General features: G+C 39.1%; 1 protein-coding gene across 4 annotated transcripts; it reads left to right on the forward strand.

Moving 5' to 3' along the window:
* The first annotated feature begins 4,416 nt into the window (after nucleotides 1-4,416).
* On the forward strand, nucleotides 4,417-25,077 carry LOC121314682. 4 transcript variants are annotated; one of them, XM_041248188.1, is made up of 16 exons: nucleotides 4,417-4,541; nucleotides 6,353-6,391; nucleotides 6,932-7,000; nucleotides 8,574-8,598; nucleotides 10,284-10,346; nucleotides 11,788-11,927; nucleotides 17,193-17,315; nucleotides 17,713-17,770; nucleotides 18,341-18,397; nucleotides 18,785-18,892; nucleotides 18,986-19,178; nucleotides 21,536-21,593; nucleotides 21,804-21,869; nucleotides 22,408-22,527; nucleotides 22,777-22,855; nucleotides 23,531-25,077. In XM_041248188.1, the coding sequence occupies exons 2-16, from the start codon at nucleotides 6,377-6,379 to the stop codon at nucleotides 23,596-23,598; spliced, it is 1,242 nt and encodes a 413-aa protein (XP_041104122.1). In that variant the 5' UTR covers nucleotides 4,417-4,541; nucleotides 6,353-6,376; the 3' UTR covers nucleotides 23,599-25,077. The 4 variants fall into 4 exon arrangements, with proteins under 4 accessions (XP_041104122.1, XP_041104118.1, XP_041104121.1 ...); XM_041248184.1 differs by having other exon boundaries at nucleotides 4,418-4,541; nucleotides 18,785-19,178; XM_041248187.1 differs by having other exon boundaries at nucleotides 4,418-4,541; nucleotides 18,785-19,178; nucleotides 22,408-22,512.
* Nucleotides 25,078-25,296: the final 219 nt, after the last annotated feature.

The raw sequence follows: 25,296 nt of genomic DNA on the forward strand, positions 1-25,296 counted from the left end.
CCCCTTTCACTTTAGCCGAGTATGTTACTCATGCTTTCACAGCATGGTTGAACCTACCAGGTTGCAAACAAAGTACACACTTAACTCTGTTTCCCAAAAACAGTCCTCATTTCCTCCCATCAACCACAACAAAGGACCCGATTACGACGTCATGTCCCCCTAAAATACCCATACCCCGCCCCCTCCGAAAGCTAGTTCAATCACGTTTCCTCCAATTCATGAATTCTAATTCTAGTACTCACCGTACTAGGGCGATGACTCCTGGTACCATGACGCTGACCCTTTCCTGAATGGCTAGCTTCCGACTTTCCCCTGGAACGAACTGCCAAACCATTCAGTTGGGCACATAATTCCTGCTGTGCAGTGCTCTCAAAGGTCGAGAGGGAGATTGTCGAATCAGATTCATTCGCTCTTTGTCACATGTACCATGCTCAGAGTGGAGCTGAAGGTACACTCAGCTGAATCTACCTTGCCCATTACACCCCCCTCCTGGGAAAAATAATCCGCATTTTGATGAGCTCTCCCTGCACAGTGTGTCATGAAATACACGAAGGGTTGCAGCACCAAATACCACCGAGTTATCCAGGCATTGCTATTCTTCATTGTGCTTAACCATCTGAGTGGGGCATGATCAGCGACAAGACTGAATGAATGTCCCAAGAGGTAATAGCATAAGGTCTGAGTGACCCATTTAATGGCCAGACATTCCTTTTCTATGAGGGAGCATTTTTTTGCTTATATATAGGATGGGGTGTACCCGCTGGGACAAGACCATCCCCAGACCAACATCCGAAGCGTCGGTGTGGAGGAAGAATTCTTTATCAAAATCTGGTGTGATTAGGGCAGGGGCTTGGCAGAGTCATTGCTTAATGGTATCAAAACCCCCCTGACACTCTCCTGTCAATTTAATTAAATTTGGTGCGCTTTTTTTTGTGAGATTCACTAGGGGGTTGACCACGGTGGCGTACTCGGGGATGAATCAGCGGTAATAACCGGCCAACCCCAAGAGAGATCTCACCTGGAACTTGGTTTTTGGGATCGCCGCGTCCATCAAAGCCTGGACTTTGGTGGCGACGGGTTTCACCTGCCCATGTCCCATAATAAATCCTAAATATTAGGTTTCTTCTTTGGCAAATGCACATTTAGCCAAGTTGGCTGTCAGCCGGGCTACCCACAGAGACTGCATGACGGCTGTGACCCTAGCCAGATGCTCTCGCCAGGTGGAGCTGTAAATCACCACATCATCAATATATGTGGGCGTAAAACCTGGTCCATTAGTCTCCGAAAGGCAACGGGTGCCAACCTTTTTGGCCACTATCACAATCGGACTGCACCACTCGGACTGCACCAATTTCCTGTTTGGGCTGCCGAATTTCATAATTCACTTTCCATATTGCCCGAATCACCTCATATGCCCCCTGCCATTTAGCATATAGCTTGGACTCCGACGTGGGAAGAAGCAGCATTACCTTGTCTCCTAGTCGAAAGGTCTGAATCCGTGCATTTTGGTTGTAATGCTGCTGTTGCTGGTGCTGAGCTGATTTTAGATTGTCCTAGGCCAAACGACTGGCCAAATCCAGGCAATCACGGAGTAGAAGCACATGCTGCACTACGTTTTTGGACGAGCATTTGTGCTTCTCCCATCCCTCTCTCAACAGAGGATGCCGCAAGGCTGTCGGCTATACAAGAGCTCAAAGGGGGAGAACCCTGTTGAACTCTGCGGCACCTCTCTCACTGCAAAAAGGAGGTAGGGAAGGAGTGCTCCCCAGTGTTTCTGCTCTTGGTTCCCAAATCATCTCAGCATCTGCTTTAATGTTTGGTTAAAACCTTCCACCAAACCACCCGACTGTGGATGATAAACAGATGTCCGGATGGAACTTATTTTTAACATTTTATACACCGTAGCGTTCGAGACAGAAAGTTAGTCCCATGATCAGTCAGTATCTCTTTGGGATCCCTACTCTCGACATAATCTGCACTAGTTCTTTGGCTATTGCAGCAGCACTAGTGGATCTCAATGGAACTGCCTTCGGGTATCGCAATGCATAATCCACCACCACTAATATATGCGTATACACAGAGTCAAAAGGTAGCAAAGGGTCCACTATGTCCACTGCAATGCGCTCAAAGGGGGTGGAAATGATTGGCAGTGGGACCAAAGGAGTGGGGCGCACTCGACCAGGTGTTACTCACTGTCAGTCTAGGCATGTGGCTACATATTTTGACACTTCATTATGAAGTCCTACCCAATAAAATCGGGCTAATATGCGTTCCCTCGTCTTGTCAACTCCCAAGTGTCCTGCAAAGGGCAAGCCATGCGCCAGCCTCATGACCTGGGGCAGACAGGACGGAGGAACCATCAATTGTGTTACAGGTTGTCCTGTGCCCGGGGCAGGGTTTACTCTATACAGTAATTACCCCTTGATAACGAAGTGCGGACATACTAGCGCCCCAGTGCCTTCAACATCCTTACCTTCAACAGACCAGACCTGTCCCCAAGCGTGCACCAGTGTGGGGTCGTTTTTCTGGTCCCACACTAGGCCCACGCTTGAACCCCACATGTCCGGTATATTGAGAGGGGCCGGAGTAACATCTGCCTGGAAGGTCCAGTAACCTCGCCCTCTTGGACATTCTTGTACCGACTCCCTTCGAGTGCCGTTTGATACCATCCATGCTCTCCCCCACTAGCCCTCAGCCTCGTTTCAGAGATGCACCTTCCCATTTTTTGATCCGTCTCTCTTTCTTTGTTTTCTTGGGATGAAAAAGGGAAGAAAACAGTCAGCTTGCAGGGAGAAAATCTCACCAATTGTTTCCCTTACTTTGCCTGCCACAGTTACGTTACCGGGTGCGGTAGCCTTTCCACCACCCCCACTGTGAGGTGGCGCTGTGTCTGACCTATCGACACGTATGCTTTTAGGGTGGGGTATCTCGCCATATCCCCATGGATACAGGAGATTGCCACCGCCTAAGAGAGGTGATCAAATTAAGGTTTGTGCACACACTGAGTCCACTAAAGCCTGGGTACTCACATTACCAACCATCACATCAATAATACAAGGTGCCTCCCGACAGTGCACGTCACCACGTTGCACTCCATTGCTGAGGGGCACAGGTGGGCGATGATCAGGGCAGAAGGCACTGGGGTTAGCGGTCTATCCCGCTGCTGATAAGGTAGCGGGTCGGGTAGTAAATCTACCCCAGTTGGGGGCCAACCGCTGCCTCCATGGTGAGGAGGTGGGTTGGTCCATTGGGATCGGTGGTTTGGCTGATCGGGGTCCCAGCGGAGAAGGACGTGTTGGTGGTACTGCGGGCGCTGCTCCTCGGCTGGTGAGAGGAGGAAGAGGGGTCAGTAGTCCGGTTCTGATGGAAACCCGGGAGTCCTCAAAATCCTCTGCCAGTTTGACGGCGGCCTCCACGGTGTCTGGGTTGTGACCCCGTATCCAGTCCTGTGTTTCCGTGCCGACCACATGGCAGAACTGCTCCAAGACCATTGCCTCGCCCATCTGCACCGGTCTTTTGTGCAGGGTTAAGCCAGTGCACCATGAAGTCCCACAGTTTCTGGGCGACCACCCTGGGGCGGGTCTCCCGTGGCCTTCGGTATTCCCAGAAACGCAGCCAATGCATTTCCCCCCATGATGTTGAGGCGTTGGAGGATGGCCTGCTTGACCAGGTCATACTGGCTGGCCTCCCCATCAGCCATGGCTTGGTATGCTGCCTGAGCCTCCTTGCTCAGGCAGGGGCCCAACTGACTGAGCCAGTACACCCTTGGCCATTGCGCAGTGGTGGTCAACCGCTCAAAGGCAATCAAGTACGCTTCGGGATCATCCTCCGCTGTCATCTTCTGCACCCGTGCCTTGTCACACTGACTCTAAAAGTGACTACAGTGACACATTGGTAAAGGAAGGAGTACCCTATAAGGGAAAAGGGCAAATAATTGTACACATTATGTAGAAACGATTTTAAAATTGGACACTGAGGTGAAAACATTGTTAAGAAGCATTCAAAGTTCATAAATTCATATTTAACTTTGAAATACTGTTATTTTATATTTTCAGTTGTGCAGATATTCTATACGCCACACATGAATAAAAATAACATTTATATACGATTGCTTGTCATTACATTAAAGGTTTCTCAAATTAGGCATTTTAGGTCGTTCAAAACTACTGTATTAATACTCATGTATTATTCAACATGGGACTGAACTAAACTTCTCTCTTCTCCTCTTCTCTAGTTAGTGTGAAATAAAACGGTGCTGTTTGTTTATTTTATTTCCTCCTCTCAATGTCACCCCTACCCCATTGTGTCATTCTAGCAGTGTGCGCTCGCAAATGCAGTAGATTGTAATTGATTGAATGTACATACATGTACTACATGGGACGCGTACCTCTTGCAGCTTTACATGAACCCGCCCTACTTCCGCACGTGCGCAGATTGTGCTTCCGGAATGCTGAACGGAGTTCAGTAAATGAAAAAATAAAACGGGCCTGCGATAACTGAAAATAAGAACATTTACTCAACCAAGCGGGAGACATTGAAAGGTGAGTGCTAATAAAGCAATGATAATGATAATAAGAGTCAAAGTAATAAAAAAAAAAAAAAAAGATCGTCTGTAGTTATTTGTGCGCGGGAGTGGAAAGGCAGACCAAGACAGAACTGCGTGGACAAAATACACACACACACAAACATTGGGAAACGTCTTTAAACCTAATCGGCACAATTACTCGTTTTCTATAGCCTCCTAATTTAAAAGAATAGTGATCACATATGACTTTTTAAATATTTTTAAATTAATTGAAATTGTCAGTGGGAAACACTGCACCAAGACAAAAGTGCCCGGATGGGACAGGTCGGTCTGATTTTAACCTAGAGACCGAATTATCACTCTTTCCTGCAGTCGACTTGAAAAAGAGTGGTTATCATAGCGCATCCTTTTTTTTTTTTTTTTTTTTTTTTTTTTTGGCAAAAATGTTTCCAGACTTTACAGAGCTATTTCCAAAAAAAATATTTGGAGGACAGTTTAAAGAGTAAATAGCTCTTAAGTAAAAACATTAAATACAAAAATATGTTCTGCCTCCATAAAGGAGCGCGTTGCTAAAAGTATTATTGGACTGCCATTCTGGACACCTGCTTTTTTATGATATGGGGAGTTGTTGTATATTTACATATTGTATACTGTATATTTAATAACAGTATTTCAAAATGAAATACCCATTTATGGACTTTAAATGGACTTAACAACGTGTTCACGTCAGTATGCAATTCTAAAATCTTTTCTACATAATAAATAAAATGATTTGCCATTTTCCCTTGCAGGGTACTCCTTCCTTTACCAAGGTATCAGTGTCACTTCAACTTTTAAAATCAGCCATTTCGCAAAAAAACAAAGAAAACACTGAAATTAAAATATTCTACTAATTGTATTTTTCTGCTGTCGCCAAAGCAGACCAGCGTCAGGCTGTTAGGGCACATGTGATGTGAGTGTGAAAAGTCACATGATAATGGGATAATATAGTTTTATGTCTTGGATTGGCTATCCAATGTCAATCATTCTGGGGCTGTGTAGGCATTGCAAAATGATGGAGAGGGGTATTGCTGCAGAACGAAGGCTCCCACAGCGTAGCTCCCACAGGGTAGTGCAGCGTGCGCAACTCGTAATAGACGGCATCATTATATGCTAAGTCTGATCACATGGAAGTGTTAAGTAATACCAATGTTGTATATATTAGGGTAAGCTAGAAATTCACAGGCATCGAAGCCAGGATTGTTTGAGCTACAAAAACACAAGTCAAACTAAAATAATAGTTAACTGTTATTACTGTACACAAACTCATTTGGTAAACATGATACTTACCGTTGTGATACCAATTATCAGGGCTCATGTTAACGCAATTTTTTGTGTCCTAGACGCAAAATAAATCAATTGGATGGAAAAATATTTTTCTTGCATTCACGGGGAGCAATAAATGGGAAAGGGTCACAGGCATGCATATTCACTGTAATCTATTACACTGAAGCAAAATGACCGTAAAAAATAACTTCTGCAATATAACAGCAATGATTAAAGTATACGCCAGTCCTATAGGTGGCAGCAATAAGTACAATTGAGAGGGCAAAACCAACATGCTATAACTTACTGCCCCAGAGGATGAATAGCAAAGTAGTAGTAAGTTTAAAATAGCATCTTTCTTTTCACTGTGCTTTAGTGGCAGGATTCTAATAGCTCCTGCACAGGAAGTGAATTCATTGTGTGGTGGCTGGATAAATGCATGACAATCTACAGCAGTAAAACATTTATTTGTCTATTTATTTCAAGGATTGGTTATTGTGATTTTTGTCTGTTGTTCTACAGATCTAGTGAACCCACTAAAACAAGATGTCTTATTGCAAGGTGAGTACAACTCTAATATTCAAATACTTTTAGTTCGTGTATATTAGTATGCGCCATACACAATATCGAGTTGGCCAGGTCTTTACTTCAACTTACAATTAGGTTTTTTGGGTGAAAATAAAATAACATTGTTAGCATAACAAAGCTATGTGTATTTATAATCAATTACCAGAACGTGAATCAGGGCTCTTGGCTAATGTAAGACATGGAGATTGGGTGCTCTTATACAAAACTACATCTTTACACTTTCATTTTTAACGCATTCAGGGCAAAAAGACAGAAGCTGCAGGCTAATGAGAATGGTTTTGCACTGTACTATGTTACAACTTGATGCTGCTTTTAAAATGCACATGTGCAATCTAAGTATAATTTGAAAAAGCTAAATATATTTAATGCAATCATACCATGTAGTAAGTGTAACTTGAAACTTCAGTTGATTGCATTGCTGTACCATACAGTAATTAAGGGGAAAACTACAAGATTCCCTGAAAAAAGTACGCTTTTCAATGGCATCTTATTTATTTTATTTTTTTTCTTCAGATTTGCAAGTTGAAATGTAACAACAATACACAATTAAAGGCCCATTTGAACGGAGCTAAACACAGAGCGGTAAGTGTGTTAGGAATGCCAGAGCGTGAATGTTTACTGAAACAACTACTGAAGAACGATTAGTTATTACCTTTCTTATACAGGTCATTTTATTACACTTTTAACAAAAGTTGTTTAGAAACAAGTCAAAACAGTATATCCTACTGTTTCACACGTCTTTATTCTTATTTTAAAGGGGCATGTACTAAGGATTGTATTATGCACTGTTGTATTATGCACAGTAAAAATGCTTTTACACAGACTAGAATAGTATTTCACTGAAACCTGCTTCTTTTTCACCCAAGATTCTGGTACGGGATAACAGTTGTACCTCCTTGGTACCAAGTTATATAGATTGAGGTTTTTTAGTTGTATCTTATTGTCAAACATCTATTCTTATGAATTGTAAATGTAATGTAGCTACACCCACTTTTTGGCTGTTGCAGCCCTGAACAATGAGTGACAAGCCCAAGCCAAAAGGAATATTGGGGAATATTTTCCATTATACCTGAAAAGATATAGTTACTGCCCATGTTCTGTTAATAAAGTACTTGTTTCTAAACGAGTGCCAGTAAGCCAGTGTGAGAGAGCTTTGCAGGAACATCAAACCACAATACTGCCATTACAATACATCTTTTGGAAGAGGCATTATAAACAGAAGTATGACCAATCTAATGCTTATCAACATCAGCTGTGTATCATTTCAACACTTAACATTTTTCAGAGAGGCGTGGTTCTTCTATTACGTAAGTTTGATAACCTTCTTAATATATCGCCCAATCCTTTTGAGCTTGTCTGTGGCCTGGCAAGTTGCTCCCAAGAAGACGACACGAGACAGCAGCAGCTAGTTGTCTTGTAAATAAATACCGACGTGCCTGGTAGCAGATGCCCTTTGTTAGGTTGCTCATGTGGAAATGCCCTTTCATAGGACACTGGCTGCCTTGCCCTGGCCTGGCTTGAACCAGGCCAGTGAACTGATAGGGGTATTGAGCTCTAGAGTTCCCAGCTCAGCAGTACGATGGTCTGGCTAGTTAGGATAGCAATAGAACTACCACCAGCAGCCATGCCACTCATCAGCATGCTCGGAAGCTGAGCAAGGTTGGGAAGGACTTGGATGGGGGTCCTCTGGTTAAAATAAGGAGCTGCAATAAAGTGGTGTTTGGGGCTCTGTTGAGGCCACTTTCTCTGAGACAAAGCTTACTAGTGCCCCAGAAATGTGCTAGGGGGTCAGTGTTGAAGGAGTGCCTTCCTTTGGATATGACTCTTAACCTGATCTAGTAACTCATGAGAACCTGTTCTCGATTGGGTCTACCAGAATAAACAAAGAATGCTTTGGATTGATCAGCTTGTCTTAACTGGTAAGATGATGGGGTCAATCCATTCTGTTTCTTTGAGAAGTCACAATAGAAGTCGAAGGTGCATGGCAACAGAACTTGTCATGTTTGTTAGACAATGTTGTGCCATCACCAAGGCTTTATGTGCAAGCTGCACCGTGAGTCTTTCAGGAATAGTGATATTCTATACGGTTTCTGATTCGGTGACCATCACTAATTTAGTTATTTTGCTTATTTTTCCGGAAAACATCCTTTTGCAGAGAGTGGAAGAGATTGCTAAGAATGGTAAGTACATCAAAACATTTGTAATAGTAAATATGCTTATTACAACATTTATTCCAGATCATGTCCTATAAGTGCATGGGATTCCCAATACTCCCATTGCTTAACTTAGACATTCTCATCATAATTGTAATTTTTGTGCGGGGCAAGTGTCACATTCTCAGACACTGCCACAGAAGACTGTAAGGATTTTCCAAGATAGCTCTGCAAGCAAACAAACGCACCTCTGTCCTGAACAAAACACCCCCATCTCTCTTTCAGCACTTGGCCTCTCCCATTCAAAGCCTGCCAAATGGGTCAAATTCTGTGCTGGTTGAAACCAGAAAACTCCTTTCAGCCTAAGGCCCCATTCACACGGGAGCTACGGCAAATGACCCAAGATCGGATCATTTAAGAAAACGATCCAAGCGCAGGTCGAGGAGTATTCATACTGGACAGCCTGGGGAAAAGAGCCAAGCTCATTTGCCCTCCATTGCTGGCCCAAGTTCATTTATCATTTCTCACTGGAATTTCAAACGAGCTCAGCTCGCATCGAATACCCAACTGATTATCCACAGTGTATCCTGGGATGTGTTTTACATAATGGCGAATAACAAACACACAAGTTCTGGGAGTTTTTATGATGTTTATGACATTTGTTACATTTTTTGTTTCGACATGTTATTAATTTCAAGGATAGGTGGACAATAAAAGTCATATGGCAGAGACAGTTCACAAGATGGCGAGCTTTCCAATACAAGCAAAAGAGGATGCTCAGTTAATTTATTTACATGACAACAGCAATGTTTCCCATCCAGAGTGAAATGTCAAGGTTTGCAATCGATCCTCCCACAGACAGGTTAGCATTTACACAGGGGGAAAAAAAGATCGGTGCCAAGGTCGATTGCCCAAACAAGCTGAGACCACCAATTTTTCCAATCTTGGCTCGGATCGTTTTAAGTGATCTGAAGTTGAGAAGCATTCACACAGATCCCCAATCGATTCGAACCGCTCCTGGGAGGAGATAGTTTGCTCCAAACGCTCCCATGTGAATGGGGGATAACACACTCCTCCTGAGGTGGAAGGCTTTAGAGGCTATCAAATTAGCTCACTGCACCACCTAGCCCACCTTTTGATTACATAATCATGTAAATGAAGCTGCAGCAGCCATAATTTAACTGGCAGCTTTGATAGTGTTTTGACTGCTGTGCCAAGACACATGGCGACTGTGTGCCCTAATAATCCCTGTGTGTTAGCGGCATGTCTTGCTTGTCTGGCCATGTGTCTTGTTTTTAACTACACTTTTCCCAGACAGAGTTTAAGACTTGGATGGGAAAACCTTTGACCTGCTCTTTTTTTGTTTTTATGACCATTCATACCAATGAGTGTCAATAAAGTCATCACTGTGCCATCTGGTACCATTGACGACATCGCCACAATAACTTGATAAACTTTCACAAAACTACTTAATTGAATGAAGGTCCAGAACACTATTGAAAGGCCATTGGATCATGATGTTTAAGCGAGTCAGACTTGCTGTTGAAATTAATGGTAAGTACTGATTCGGCCTGCCAGTAATTTATTCCAGGTTTGGCGATTGGGTGAGTCATTGCTGGCACTGTGTAGCCCCACAGTTTGCTGTAGGCCTTGTGATAGCAGAAAAGCTTATTTTTCTTGCAAACTTTCTGAGTTTCTCTGTTTATTTTCAGCTCAAAAATGGAGGTCTCTGGAGCAGTACCTTAAAAATACCAAACTTAATGAGCCTGTGATTGGTAAGTGGCACTGTTAAGCTGAAGATTAAAGATAAGAATTAAGGAGGTTGGTGGGAGGATTCGTTTAACAAAAACAGTGCAACATGTTGACATTCCATCAAACTTTTCCAAAGGCATTGTGGCAGTCTACAGTTTTTCAGTTATCTAAGATCAGGGATGGAAATAAGTAGGGCTGCAGCGTTTTGACTTTCGAAGGTTCAGAACACATTACCGAAGGAAGGTTTGAACCTTCAATAGTACTTATTTGCATAATTTACTGGTGACCATAGCTACTTGTTTGTGTTTGATTGAAAATCCTGTTTTACAAAGTTATCCATATGAGTGGAATAAAACATTCACATGTCGTTTAAAAATGTTATATAGAACGGTAATTATGTTTTTATAATTTAAATAAATACACATTTACACGTAATTGATGCTGCTTGCGATCTATACAGTAGCCTGGCATTGCAGCGGCACCAGCTGCAGCACACTTGGGCAAAACAAAGCTTTAATTAACAGCGATGTTGGGTGATTTTAAATCAAGTTGGTTTTAAATCATTTGATTTAAAAACAAAACATTGATTTAAATCATTTTTTCCTTTACTACCTATTATGTAGTTTCTCAAGGAAAAGACATGGAAAGAATGTTTTAAAAACCTTTTATTAACACAAACATCTTACTCTTACTGCCTATAAACTAAAACTTAGGGCTGTATTCTGATCACAGTGCAAATGCGAGTGATGCTTGCCCCAGATTCTGTGGTGCATAAATGGAACGAAGGCGTAAAAAAAAATTAAAAATACTGCACTGTAGCCCTAAGCAAAGTATTCCAAAGTAACAACTGCGTGTGTTTGGACCGACACAGAAAGAGGAAATCAAAGAAAGAAAATGGAGTTCAAAGTACAGTTGCCATATAGAGTTGCTACGTATAACAATTTGGTGATGGATTTTAATACAACTTTTGTTTATGTAACATGCATTATACAAATCAAAAGGTCGAGTTTTGCTTGAGTGACATTTAATGTGTGATTTTGTAGTATTCACACATTGTCTAATGGTTTTTGTTAAGAGAGAAATAAAAAAAAAAAAAAACATACACATGTGTGAATCCCGCCTGACAAACCTTCAAAGGTTTAAAACTACCTTTAAATTCCTGGCTAGCGGGTTAACCTTCGAACAGAGCCCTAGAAATAAGACGCCTGTCGCATAGTAGTTTCACCCATTTCAGGTTCTATTGTCTGTCACACTTACTGTGGTGAAACTTGCTAAGAACATTCTTTATTGCAAGGTATTGAGTGTATCAAAAGAAACAGTAGACCACATTTACATGGATTTAGATTGTAGTGATGCACTTTTTCGTGTTACTGATAGGTCTAATTTAGAATTTACAGTAGTGGCAGGTGATGAATGTCACTGTCATGCTTGTTTTTAACTTTGTTTCTCTGTCTCGGTCTGCAGGTCTGCAGTATGTGGTTGAGTTCCGTAGCCCCAATGACGAGCTGCCTCCACATTACTTGTGCAAGCTGTGTGAAGTCCAGGCAAAGCAGCTAGGCTTTGTTACTCACATCACTGGCTGGAAACATCGTTACAATTACATGGTTGGTAAAAATTGTCTTTTAAAGTAAAATGAATACCATAGTTTTTGGAATATAACATGCTTACGTTTACACGTTAACCACAACAAACATGGGTATTCTGTTCTCCTTACATGTAACTGCAATTCTATAGATAGCTAAACTCCTCCTTCACCACCACACGGGAGACAGGCTGAACTTCTGCACTACAATGTTTATTAAGCCACAAGTTATGCAGCAATGAACAAGGTGTGAAACTACAAAGAAATAAAAAGTACAGCACTTACTAAGACATTCTGATGTACTTTGTAATCTGCAAGTACGGCGTAATAATCATTATAAGAAACATAAAATTTCATCCTAGACATACCTTTTTGCAATATACAGATATACTGTATTAAAGTAGTAAATCACTTAAACAGCATTAACGTAATAATACTTTTAAAACAATATTCATATTGTAATGAGTAGATATGCTGTACACACAATATATCCTTACAACGCTACCGAATTACTCTGTCGTTATTTATGCATAACAAATCAAGTACTGTCTACATATCATTATAAAGTCTAAGCATACATAACTAGCCGTATCGGCATTGTGCACAACAAATGGTTTATATTCTTTAACTAACATGTAACATATTACAGGCTCGACTAACTAAATACAACATGCTGTAATAGCGAAAGATATTTGAACAAGATTAATACATACAGACGTGCTCAAATTTGTTGGTACTCGTACAGCTTGTTGAAATAATGCTTCATTCCTCCTGAAAAGTGATGAAATTAAAAGCTAGTTTATCATGTATAGTTGCATGTCTTTGGTATTTCATAGAATAAAACAAAGAAGCTGTGAAAAGAGATGAATTATTGCTTATTCTACAAAGATATTCTAAAATGGCCTGGACACATTTGTTGGTACCCCTTAGAAAAGATAATAAATAATTGGATTATAGTGATATTTCAAACTAATTAGTTTCTTTAATTAGTATCACACATGTCTCCAATCTTGTAATCAGTCATTCAGCCTATTTAAATGGAGAAAAGTAATCACTGTGCTGTTTGGTATCATTTTGTGCACCACACTGAACATGGACCAGAGAAAGCAAAGGAGAGAGTTGTCTGAGGAGATCAGAAAAAAAATAGACAAGCATGGTAAAGGTAAAGGCTACAAGACCATCTCCAAGCAGCTTGATGTTCCTGTAACAACAGTTGCAAATATTATTAAGAAGTTTAAGGTCCATGGAACTGTAGGCAACCTCCCTGGGCACGGCCGCAAGAGGAAAATCGACCCCAGATTGAACAGAAGGATAGTGCGAATGGTAGAAAAAGTACCAAGGATAACTGCCAAAGAGATACAAGCTGAACTCCAAGGTGAAGGTACGTCAGTTTCTGATCGCACCATCCGTCGCTTTTTGAGCGAAAGAGGGCTGGAAGAAGACCCAGGAGGACTCCACTTTTGAAAGAAAACATAAAAAAGGCAGATTGGAATTTGCTAAAATGCATACTGACAAGCCACAATCCTTCTGGGAGAATGTCCTTTGGACAGATGGGTCAAAACTGGAGCTTTTTGGCAAGTCACATCAGCTCTGTTCACAGACGAAAAAATGAAGCATTCAAAGAAAAGAACACCATACCTACAGTGAAACATAGAGGAGGCTTGGTTATGTTTTGGGGCTGCTTTGCTGCGCCTGGCACAGGGTGCCTTGAATCTGTGCAGGGCACAATGAAATCTCAAGACTATCAAGACATTCTGGAGTGAAACGTACTGCCCAGTGTCAGAAAGCTCTGTCTCAGTCGCAGGTCATGGGTCCTCCAACAGGATAATGACCCAAAACACACAGCTAAAAGCACCCAAGAATGGATAAGAACAAAACATTGGACTATTCTGAAGTGGCTTTCTATGAGTCCTGATCTGAATCCTATCGAACATCTATGGAAAGAGCTGAAACGTGCAGTCTGGAGAAGGCACCCATCAAACCTGAGACAGCTGGAGCAGTTTGCTCAGGAAGAGTGGGCCAATCTACCTGTTAACAGGTGCAGAAGTCTCATTGAGAGCAACAGAAAACATTTGATTACAGTGATTGCCTCTAAAGGTTGTGTAACAAAATATTGGGTTAGCGGTCCCATCATTTTTGTCCATGCCATTTTCATTTGTTTTATTATTTACAATATTATATTGAATAAAAAATCAAAAGCAAAGTCTTGATTTCTATTAAATATGGAATAAACAATGGTGGATGCCAATTACTTTTGTCAGTTTCAAGTTATTTCAGAGAAAATTGTGCATTCTTCGTTTTTTGTGGCGGGGTACCAACAAATTTGAGCACGTCTGTATATTAAACAAATACTTAGACAATGCTTTCCAAGGCAACAACGTTTAGGATGTTAAGTAATACAACCTAGCGCTCACAATGACTCCACTCAGCTACAAAATGGAGGATACACTTTAACCTCTAGTCGTGTGACGCTCCTGAGCCAATAGTAAAAACGAAAACATAACCGAAAACATAACCAAAAACATTTTGGCGACGTTTGGAAAATTACCGCTAGGTGGCAGCCTAAAAACGAATACAATTATCAGGGACACAGAACAACAGCACTGCATGCACGTGTATGTTGCCAGAGCACAGTTGAGATGAAAGTAGAAGGAGAGCCAATAAAACATTAATAATATTGAAACATACAGACTTCCTGAGAAGCGTGTGAGAGCTGCTGGTAGTGGATCACAGTGTTTAATCAATGAAACTATAAGAACTACTGTAACCAATGACAGAATAAACCAATGTGTTTTTTGTTTTGTGGTTTTTTTGCTATTAATAACTAGTGCCGGAACACATATCTGAATAGTCAAACTAAGTAATCAAAGGGATTCTGCTAGAAATTACAGTTCATAGAAATTAGAAAGGGGTATCGCAACATGTTTTGCCTGCCAGAAACTTCCAGAAATTCCGCAACAGTTTCTGAAATGTTGGAAATTTTGCCCCCTTTCTAAGTATATAAAAACATGCAGTAGTTGTGAAAAGGATTTCAAATAAAATCTTCTACCATTGAGGAGCTACAAGACTTTGTCTGCGCTATTTTCAGCACTGTCAGCAATTTTATGGAAGTACTCCAGACTAAGCAAAATTTTACAAAGTACATTGCCAAATTGTATGTAAAAACCATGCAAATATGAGTAAGTACAAGTAAAAAAATGCAGTTTTTATTAAATTCAATATGCATTATGAAGAGAAATCATTTACATACAAAAGTTTCAGAATTCTATAACCATGAATAGCAAATAAAGTTTTTAAAGTAGAAACTATAACAAAGTATATAGAAAACAAACTATAAATGTGGCAAAGCAGTAAACCCAGCTGTGTTGCAGTACTGCAATAAATGTGGCAACTGTTGTAAACAAAGGCATGCATTTTTTTTTTTTTTTTGTTCCTGGGTAGTAAGTGTTATTTCCTAATTGCTTATGCCTCAAAAGTATAGAAAATGGCTGAATACAGTATAATTGTAAATCTCGAAAAACTACTCGCTTCTAAATCTTTTGTAGTCATCTTTGTATTACTTTAGTATAAATACATGTTAATTTGGATTCATATGTTGTTTGTTTCTGACTTTACGTGAATGAAAAGACACACATTTGCCCGTTTTCCCATTGGAAATAGTGATATTTTGAAATATCACTGTCCTGGTCACAAAAGCAAAGTTTGTGGGGAATAGTAGCCATTTTCTATACTTTTGAGGCATAAGCAATTAGGAAATAACACTTAACTACCCAGGAACAAAAATTGTGTTAAGTAGTGTAATTTAGCATCATGAAGAGAATCAAGCTTCTATAAAAATTCAATATAACCATGAATAGCAAATCAACAATAAAGTCTATCGAGAAATGTACTACATGGTGATCATGAAGCAGTAGTTGTAAAAATGTGGCCGCCATTGTAAGCAAATAAGTGCTGTATGTACAGTCAAATACAAGCATCCTCTCGATCTAGTTTTGTACTTCAAAATAGAAAATTGGCATGTAGGTATACCATTTTGTTTCTCCTAGTGCCTAGCCTTATTCAGTGACAGGGCTCAGAAAGACAGATTTATATAGCACCACGGCTTATTGCTGTGAGATCCTAGAAGAGGGATGACGTCATCGGTGCTTGGGGTGTTAAATTGCAGATGCTGCTTCAGGTTAGGGAAGCTAGTCAGAATCCGGGGATACAGATGCAGTAAGTCACTCAGAAATGCCTCATGCTTTTTAACACAGGCTCAGCTTGCAGGGCAGAGGGGTAATGATCGACCGTTTTTATATGGATGCATTTTTTTTATATGAAGTAATGCTCTTTGTGGAATGTCATACATGAGAACCAACATGGTGAGTTTCATTTCATTGTACAATGCCCCCTTTCGAGTTTATTGTATTTGAAGTATTTTTATGGGTTAAATGTGACTCTCTTCACTTGCTTTTTCAGCTAAAAGAAGGAATAAGTAAACCACAGTAATGCCGTTATTTTTTGAAAATGTGTCTGGCTTCTTTATTACAAAGAAGAAAAAAAACTGACTGTACTTTTTGTACTGTTTTGTGTGGAATACACAAGTAATTTTTAAAAATAATTTAAACTACTATAGGGCATCATCTTGTTTTGTAGATATAGGCCTGCACAACCTATTCTAACTTCTGGTGTTTTATTTTTTTTAAACTAATACAGTGTTACATATAATGGATTTTATTACCTCTTGCAAATTTAATGAATATCTAAATCTTGAATGAATACCCCAACATGAAAATTCAATTTTCATTCCAGCACTAATAACATTATTTACAATTGATATCCTGTGCATCACAGTAGTAACACTAGGAAGGTCTGGTTATAGATTTAGTTTACGTAACAAAAATATGTTAAATTTAAGGTGACAGATTCTAAATGACGGAACGGATCCAGTGTGCAAAGGCCTTAAGTCTTTAGCAGTGAATCATACTAACCATTTCTAGAATTAAAAAAAAAAACAAAAAAAGAAACACATACATTTAATTGCTGAGCCCGCAGATGTTTACAGGCAGATCTAGTTTCCTTGTCCAATTAGCTTTTTTTTATGCAGTGGATTATTGGATACTATAAGACTAATAGTGGTTCATTATGTTTTGTGGTGTTTTTAGTTAATAGCTTCTATTTAAAAAATAAATTGTGGACATGCATATGTTTGGATTTATTTTTGTTTAATGCGGTCTTAAAGTCTGAGTGTTAGAAGCTACATAGTGAGTTATTTATAATAGTTGCTTTGACTGTTCTCTGTTTTCAGAAAAAGAAACATGCTGATATGGTACCATTTGATGAAACACAAGTCAAGGACGCAAGAATGCACAAGACAATTCAAGAGAAGGCAGAGCTTGTTGAGCATATGGAAGGAAGGGGTGAAATAGAGGTAAATACAGGTTCAGCTACAGAGCTGAATACTGCTTGAAGGCACTAGGCATTACGTCACCTAACTGATAGATGCAATCGTGTCACCTAACTGCAGTCGTGAGCTCCTAAATTATAGTAGCCATGGCCATCTTGGATCAAGCAAAGGTGAATTGGTAAAATCATGAAACTCTTAGATCTGTATTTTGTGTAGCATATGAAATGATTTGAGAAATTTGAATATGGTATTTTGATATCTAGGGGTGAGGAAATATGTCATGGACGGGGGGAATGGGGGACGGACAGTAGTTTTATTTAGTTAATTACTAACTATGTTAATTCAAAGTGTTACGTTTACATACCCATTAAATTAATGAAAATAACTACTCAAACAGTTTTTACTTTTCTTTTGTTTGTAGGTTGTGATAGAAGAGTTGAAAGAAGATCCAGCTTTAAAGAGACCAAGCAGTGAACCTGGTATGTTTTTGAGGTTTTTCAGGCTGAATATTTTAAAAAAACATGTAGTACTAGAAAAATATTAATGATCTGACACCCAAGCTAATTCTGCCCAGGCAAATTTATTTTTGTTGTTGAACAAAAAGTAATTGAACCCATACTTTAATAAACCATTTTCACTGTTGTCCTCAACGTGAAGTTAACAGAGATTAAATTGGGAGGAGGTATTAATCTAAAAAAGTCCAACATGATTTGGGATGCAGGGAAGTAGTGTGTTTTTTTTTTTTTTTTTTTTTTGTCAGGTTCACTAACTGTTGTGATAGGCCTGCCACTAAGTAGTCATGGTGATCTTTTATTGAACTAGAATTCAGTTGTTAATAACTGTGAAATAATTTGGAAGGTGCCTTCAATGCCACACCCCAAATCGGAGAAAGATAAAAGGGCTAGATCCAGCTTGTTTGTGTGGACCGTAATTCTTGACACCCGTACATTGGAGGGGCTTATGTACCTGCATATTACTGACATCTTTTTTTTTTTTATGTGCTTTAATTTTGAAAAGCCTGAACCTTTTTTTTTTTTCATGTATTGAAGCAAGGGAGACAGGAGCAAAGATCCCAAGGGTGGATATGTCAAGAGGTCAGCTTAACGGTTTGTATACTGTACAGTAACGTCCCAAAAGAATGTTCCCAGAGTTCTCCTTGAATAAGTGACAATCTGCTGCGTTTGGTTTAAATCAATTCATAACTTTAGAACGCTCAATCAGAATTCTAAGGTAAAACTGTAAGAAACCAAGTCAAGTACAGTACTGACTATGGGTTGCACACTTCAGTACACTGAAAACGGAACTAGCCGAAATATTTGTCTGCTTGACTTTGCTTCTTATAGTTTTACCTTAGTTTAAATCAAGGTGTTCCCTCTAAACACGGACCTTGATATCATGAGTATTGGGTCTGGGACTGTAGTATTCAGTTTACGGTATTTGTCACTTAACATAAGTCAGATTTGTATTGTAATCTAATGTCTGTTCAAATAAAGGTGGGAGATTTCCTTATGATGGCCCAGCGGGAATGCACCCTCGCGATTTTCCAGGGGGGAGACGCCAGGATGATTTTCCAGGGGGAAGGCTCAAGGATGACTTTCGAGGTGGATTGCATCCAGATCATTTTCCAAGTCAGATGCATCCCAGAGATTTTCCCAGTGATTTTCACACTAAAATGACCCGTGATGATTTTCCAGTTGGTATGGCCCGTGAAGATATTCCCGCAAGGATGCACTCTGATGCTTTTCCAAATATGGTGTACCCGGATGATCGTGGAAGAAGATATCCTGATGAATTTCCTAGTGGAAGGTACCCTGAAGGCCCTGTTAGAGGGGAGAGGGTGAGGCTGGAAATGAGCGACTTCGAAAGTAGATGCTCTGACATGAGAAGGTAAATGTTCTTTGTTGATGTAATTGTGTGGTAGAACAACCTGTTGCGTGTTTCATTCACTGTTAAATCTCCTTTCATAAAATTGTCACAAAAACTAATATTGCCTACTGTGCAGAGTAAAATATTTTAAGTGCAGCATTCAGTCTATTAATGGATGTGTGTAGGAACAATTAATTTATTATTTGAAATATTCAAGTTCAGAGAGATCAGTGATTTACTGTGCACACTCGCACAAGGAAAATTCCATTAATAGCAGCAGTTTATTGAACACAGAAATATTAAGTCAGAAACAATTCTGTGTTAGTATGTGTTATGCGTCAAAGGTAATTACTAGCGTCAGACTTTCAACATAACTTATTTCAATATACCTGTCTACAAATAGCAAGTTACTTTAAAAGCTTCATGTGAGTACATGAGGTAATCTAACTTAGTTACTTATCAAAGCTCATTAAGTTACTTTTCACAAACTATAACATCTACTAATTATTCAGTTGGCTTTCAAATGTAAATATATTTAATTTGATTTCATGTGGCTAAGGTAACATGATTCATACTCAACAGTCCTAGGCAACATTGTTTTAATAGCCGTCTGGTTGTAGAACTTGAATTGTCCTATGAAGTAGGGATGGGAATTTTAAATGTATAAACTCTAAAGAAGTGGTTAAATGTTGAATAATATGCTAGATGTATAACCGGTCGCGTGCCAAAATTCACCAAACACATTTTTAAATTCATTTTAGTAATTTAGCGTCATGCAGTAGTGCCAGAGTAAGCCTGATATTATAAAAAGGAAGGGGTTTGGCAATTGCCTTGAAGTATTTTTTTTAATTGGGGTGGGTTATATTCTTGGTCGATCTGGCGCTCATTGGTGCACTCTGTTCATGCTGTAGTAGGTGTGGTATGGTATCCAATCCATGTGGTTAGAAAGTCAATCGCAAGTGTTTTTTCTGATGTTTGTTATATATCTTTAATAAAATAGCATCTCTAAACAAAGGAATGAGGCAAAGCCACATTTGGAAGTATTTTGAGGAACTGGACAAGTAAACTGTGGTATGTAAATAATTATGCCAAACAAAATTGCTATACCACAACTTCATTTCACCATTTGAAATGAAAACATTTCAGAAATTAGTGTGGGTGGAGCTACTGATGGCAGTAAAAAGCAAACATCCATAATAAACAGAACGCTGTAGATCAGGGGTTCTTAAACTCGGTCCGGTGGACCCCATGTTTGCTGGTTTTCATTCCAGCCGAGCTCTCAATTACTGAACTATACCCTTAATTGAAATAATAATTTGCTTAATTAGACATTTTTACTTGTTTTCAGCTCTTAAACAGTTGCAGTTCAGGTTACTTATCAAATGTTGTAGCTAACTTGAAATATGCAACTGTTCAAGAGCTGAAAACAAGTAAAAATGTCTAAAAATGTGGAAGCTGATTCACACAGGTACTTCAAGAAATGGCTTGATGAGGTTCTTGCTTGGATCAATAAACAACCAAATGAGCAAGATGGGCCAAATGGACCACCTCCTTGTTTGTAACATTTCTTATGTTCTTAAAGTCACATACAACATTATACCTCCATGAATCTATACTGTTTTAATCTTTTAGAAAGTAAAACAAGTAAACACAGAGTATAAATGCTAAACTAGACTAGCCTGATTGATTTATTCTGTGTTGCACTTTCCATATAAGGTAATAATTCCAGCCATGAGATCCTTCGCTTTTGTAATAGACGGCTTTTCCTAGATATTGTTTGTTCATGTGAAAGTCTTTATCCGTGTTTCCCAAAAATGAGAAAGAACTCTTGTCGTTGGCCGTTAACACAGTTACTGTTACTACTGCTTGGTATTCCTGGTCATTATATGACAGTTCCCGAGGGACTTGCCTGTGTTTGCAGCACACAACCCTTTTGCTATCAACACGCGTTTCAATGTTGCCCTTAATGTCTTGTATGTATTTAATTCAATTTATGACTCTGGTTATAGGTAATATCTTCTACAAGTGTATTGGCACATTATTTGGAGTTAAACTTTTTACTTTCGGCACCATTAATACCATTTTACATTGTTTGAAAGTAGATTGGTGATGCAGTGTTTTTGAACAGAAATATGTAATGCATACTTTGCAATTAAAACATTAATAAATCTGTAGGATACATGTATTCTGCCCTTTGCATTTGCACAGATTTTCAAGTGGTGTAAATAGCCTGTTGTAAATTAATCATGTTGGTAGTCATAGTAGTTTTTGGCCAAAGACTTTTTACCATCATGAACCGCCAACATCCAGCCCTTTAAGCCTCTAGTTTTCTGAGTTTTGATCCTCTTTCCATGAAATGACTGTTTTATTTTCAATAGTGAGTTTGAAATGCACCTCACCAGAAGACAAGGAATGGATCGCATGTCTCCAATTCAGGTAAATTACAGAAGTCAGTTAGATTAACTTTTCTTTTAAATATCCTACCTCAGAATAAGAATTGGAAACTCCCAAGAAAAACTATCAGGGACAGTTATTTTTTTAGAAATACTTATTGTGAAGACATGACAGACTTTTAATGGTTCCTTTTAGTTTTACTACATAGTGTTTTTTTGTTCATATGGACAATTTCTTTATTATGTTTCCTAGGATGAAGGCGTCTACACCAGAGGTTCTGAAAGTGGCTTGGCAAGTTCTGCAGTCTTTGAATGCCTGGTATGTCTGGTTCATCGCTCAGGGTTGGGTGTTTTTGAATGTTTTGGAAAGTGTTTTAAAGTGTTGGACACAGTGTGTGCCCTTTTGTTTTAGGTGACAGAAGCATCAGAAGTATAGCCTTAATTGAGTTTGATATTTTAATGTAATTTAAAAATAAATGAATTCTCATGAAATGCTCTTAATCTACGAATGTCAGTAGGTTAATTGCCTGTAAACCATTATTCAATTAATTAAAAAAATTGCCAATGTTCCATGTTTAATAATGATCTATGTATAAGTCTTCTAAAAATGATTCTGTGAAAAATCGTGGAATAGCACTTTTACCCATTCTGAAACAACAGATTAAATTTGTCATTTAGAGATCAATGGGGGAGCTGTTCCCATTCTCAAGTGTAAACACCTATTTTCACCCTAAGTAACAAATGCTGCCAAGCACCTGAACCCTCAAGGCCAGGCCCAATCTTGCTAGACTGCATAGCCTTATCGGGCACCTGACCAGAAGACTCTAGTTTGTATTTAAATAGTTCTTATTTTTCAGGAAAGCTTTCGGATAGAAAATGAGACTGATGCACAGGTTGTCCTGAAGATCACACAGAAGCTTACTGACATATTGATGGAGTATCGGCTGAGAAATGCTGCAGCAGTGAGTTCATTGCAGGTGGAACCTGTTACAAACACCTTGTTTGAAAAGTAAACCAGACAAAGTAGAGTGGGATCTCAGAGCTGGCTGTTCTCTACTTAAACCAGAGAAATCCCTATAACACGATAGAATGAGTTTGAAATAACCTGAGATGGCCAATCAAACTGTTCAATTGAGTGGTTCTAGCCTTGTCAGTGTTCAGGAATAGTGTATTGTTTATTACTGTTTTAAAATTATTTTGTTTTGAAAATGTCATTTGTTATTTAGCCTAAAAGCGATGAGCAGCTCTATGATCCTCGGGAATATCGTCCGATGAGAATGTCTGGGGGAGATGGCTATCCAAGAGGTAATTATATAGCTTTGTGAAACTTGATCACCAGTGTTAATAGAATATATCCGCCAAAGCTGGGGATTGCTTTAAATACCACATTGATCCCTGTCCAAATGCACTGCTAGCTGAGCAATCTTACAAAGAGGATACTACATTAGTGTAAATGAAGTACTTTGTTTATGCCATATATAAAGGTAGCCAAGAGTGTACAAAGGGGGGGCGAGTGGGTTAAATTTAAATATGTCAACAAAGCCTTCATGGTAATTTGTGTAATTTGTGGAACAAACCCTCAGCTTCAGGGAAAAGTGAGCAAGAGATTTGCTTGATGCATAGTTTGTGCTGTCCAGGGTGGTCTGTATTTTGCAACAGACTGGACTTGAGAGCTGTGCTATTATCATCAGATCGGACCTGAAAATTACCAGACTAGGTTCAGCTTAACATAGGTTTGTCTCCATACACAGTATTAACTGCCACACCATGTGTTTTATTCAGTGAACATGGACACGGCCTGTTGCATCTGGTTACATCTTAATTACAGATTCTACGATAAATGCAGCCATTTTGCAAAATTCAGTGGAATTAGTTTTTTTGTTACTCTGCAGTTGTAATGGGATTGGGAATGTACAGGTGGATTGCCATATCCATTCACTTCATCATTTTCTCTCTTCCTCATGGTTTTCTTTTGTAAAGGTCCACCAAGATATCCTGATGAATTCTCACCTGTTTCCAGGAACACGTCTGGGAAGTCCCTGTTCTGATTGGACAGAATAAGAAAGAGGAACAGCCTCTACAATTCACATGGATCTAAAGGAATTATTCCAAGTAAAGACAATGGCAAAATGAATACCAGAACATTGATTTGGCAGAAGTTTTTTTTCCTTTATTAGGAATGCATCTTTTAAACCGAAAGCCACCTTTATTTTATGCTAGCAATTCCTGTTTATTTTTCAAAACATCTGTACAGTAGTAGTATTCCACTCTTAATCATTTGACCAACTAGGCTATTTCCTTTGTGTGGCAAAAAAAGGTCTGCATCTGTGCTCAAGGTAGTAGTTGATATTCATTTAGTTTAGTTTTTCTTCATTTGAGATGTTTCTGGACTAAAAGATCACGTGAAACTGCAAAAAATATATAGCCAAGGTTTTTTTTGTTTTAATGTTTTAAGTTTGTTAAAGTACTTTTCTATTGTCTGTACTTAAATTCAGTTTACAACCAATGTAGAATGTGGCCTCGCTACTCTTGTAAGAGGGTTTGCTCTTTTAAAATATGTATTTGAAGAGTGGGCAGTTGTCTCTGCATAAATACCAAAATGTCTGAGTGTGGTAAAAGGGGCAACAAATGTCACACCCCCCCAAGCACAACAAACAAACAAGGGAGTCTCAGACTTTTTGGGAACTACATTACATGGTACATGAAATGCAATGTGTGTCAAGTTCAAGAAAAATGAATATTTAGTGCAGTGCTGTGTATTATCAGAAGTGCAATTCAAATGTTAAGCAGTTCTGCTTTTGGTTTTAAATTTCAAAATGGTTATGTGAACTAGTTGTGCTTGTAGTTTGTTTTTATTATGTTCTATCATTGCTGTTTTTGTTTTTTTTTTTTTTTTGCCAGCTGAATGTTAGATTAACTTCTGCTCTTTTTCAAAACCAGTAATGTTTTTTTTTTTTTTTTTTTTTTTTTATGATGTCCCCGTTTTCTTAAGCAGTGCACACAATCCTTATCCTTAAAGTACATAGGAATTTAGTTAAAATGTTTCTTCTGTTTTAAACCATTGTGGTCTGACATCAGCATGTGACATCTGTGCCACACCTAGTTAAAGCCCCCCTGTTTGAGAGAGGCACAAAATTGAACAGGTAGCCCTCTTCGTGCCTGATGAACACTTTAGGGTTTATTAGGACAACTTTAGCAGTGTATCACCGTATGTTTTTGTCGGATCAGTCCCAATCATCTCCCAAAGCGCATTTATGCTGGTTGCACTTAGTTTTCACTCTCCAGTCAAGCTCATCCTTCAATGGGGTTATGGTTAGGCGAGTGGGGAGGCCAGCGCATCAATTTAAAAACCTGTTCTTTCTGATTTTTAAGTAACTGAAGTTTAGTCTGGCTGTGTGTTTTAGGATCATTATCATGTTGATAAACAAACCCTTCACCCACTAGTCACCTTTCTGATGGTATTGCATGACACTGAAGAATGGAATTATATTGTTCCTTTACAAATACCTTCTATTTTTACTACAAAACAATCTCTTGTCTGTTTTTCTTCTCATGTAATGTTTCCTCTTAGAGCTGAAAACAGTGATTCATCTGTCCATAACATTTCTCCATTGCTAACCAGTGCTCTTAAACCGTGTTTAATTTTTTTTCCAAAAAGAGAGATGGGGAAATCCCCACCAGGCCCTGGGAAAAGCACAGGGCTCCTGTCACAGTATTTTCTCCACCCAATTTAAGAGATCCCAGTT

The sequence above is a fragment of the Polyodon spathula genome, chromosome 4 (assembly GCF_017654505.1).
Source record: "Polyodon spathula isolate WHYD16114869_AA chromosome 4, ASM1765450v1, whole genome shotgun sequence".
In the NCBI taxonomy this organism is placed as follows: Eukaryota; Metazoa; Chordata; class Actinopteri; order Acipenseriformes; family Polyodontidae; genus Polyodon; species Polyodon spathula.

Excerpts from the sequence above, each read along its gene's own strand:
- LOC121314682 (XM_041248184.1), top strand. Across the intron at positions 8,599-10,283 it reads GGAAGAGATTGCTAAGAATG|CTCAAAAATGGAGGTCTCTG; the intron begins GTAAGTACATCA and ends GTTTATTTTCAG. Across the intron at positions 18,398-18,784 it reads GTCAAGAGGTCAGCTTAACG|GTGGGAGATTTCCTTATGAT; the intron begins GTTTGTATACTG and ends GTTCAAATAAAG.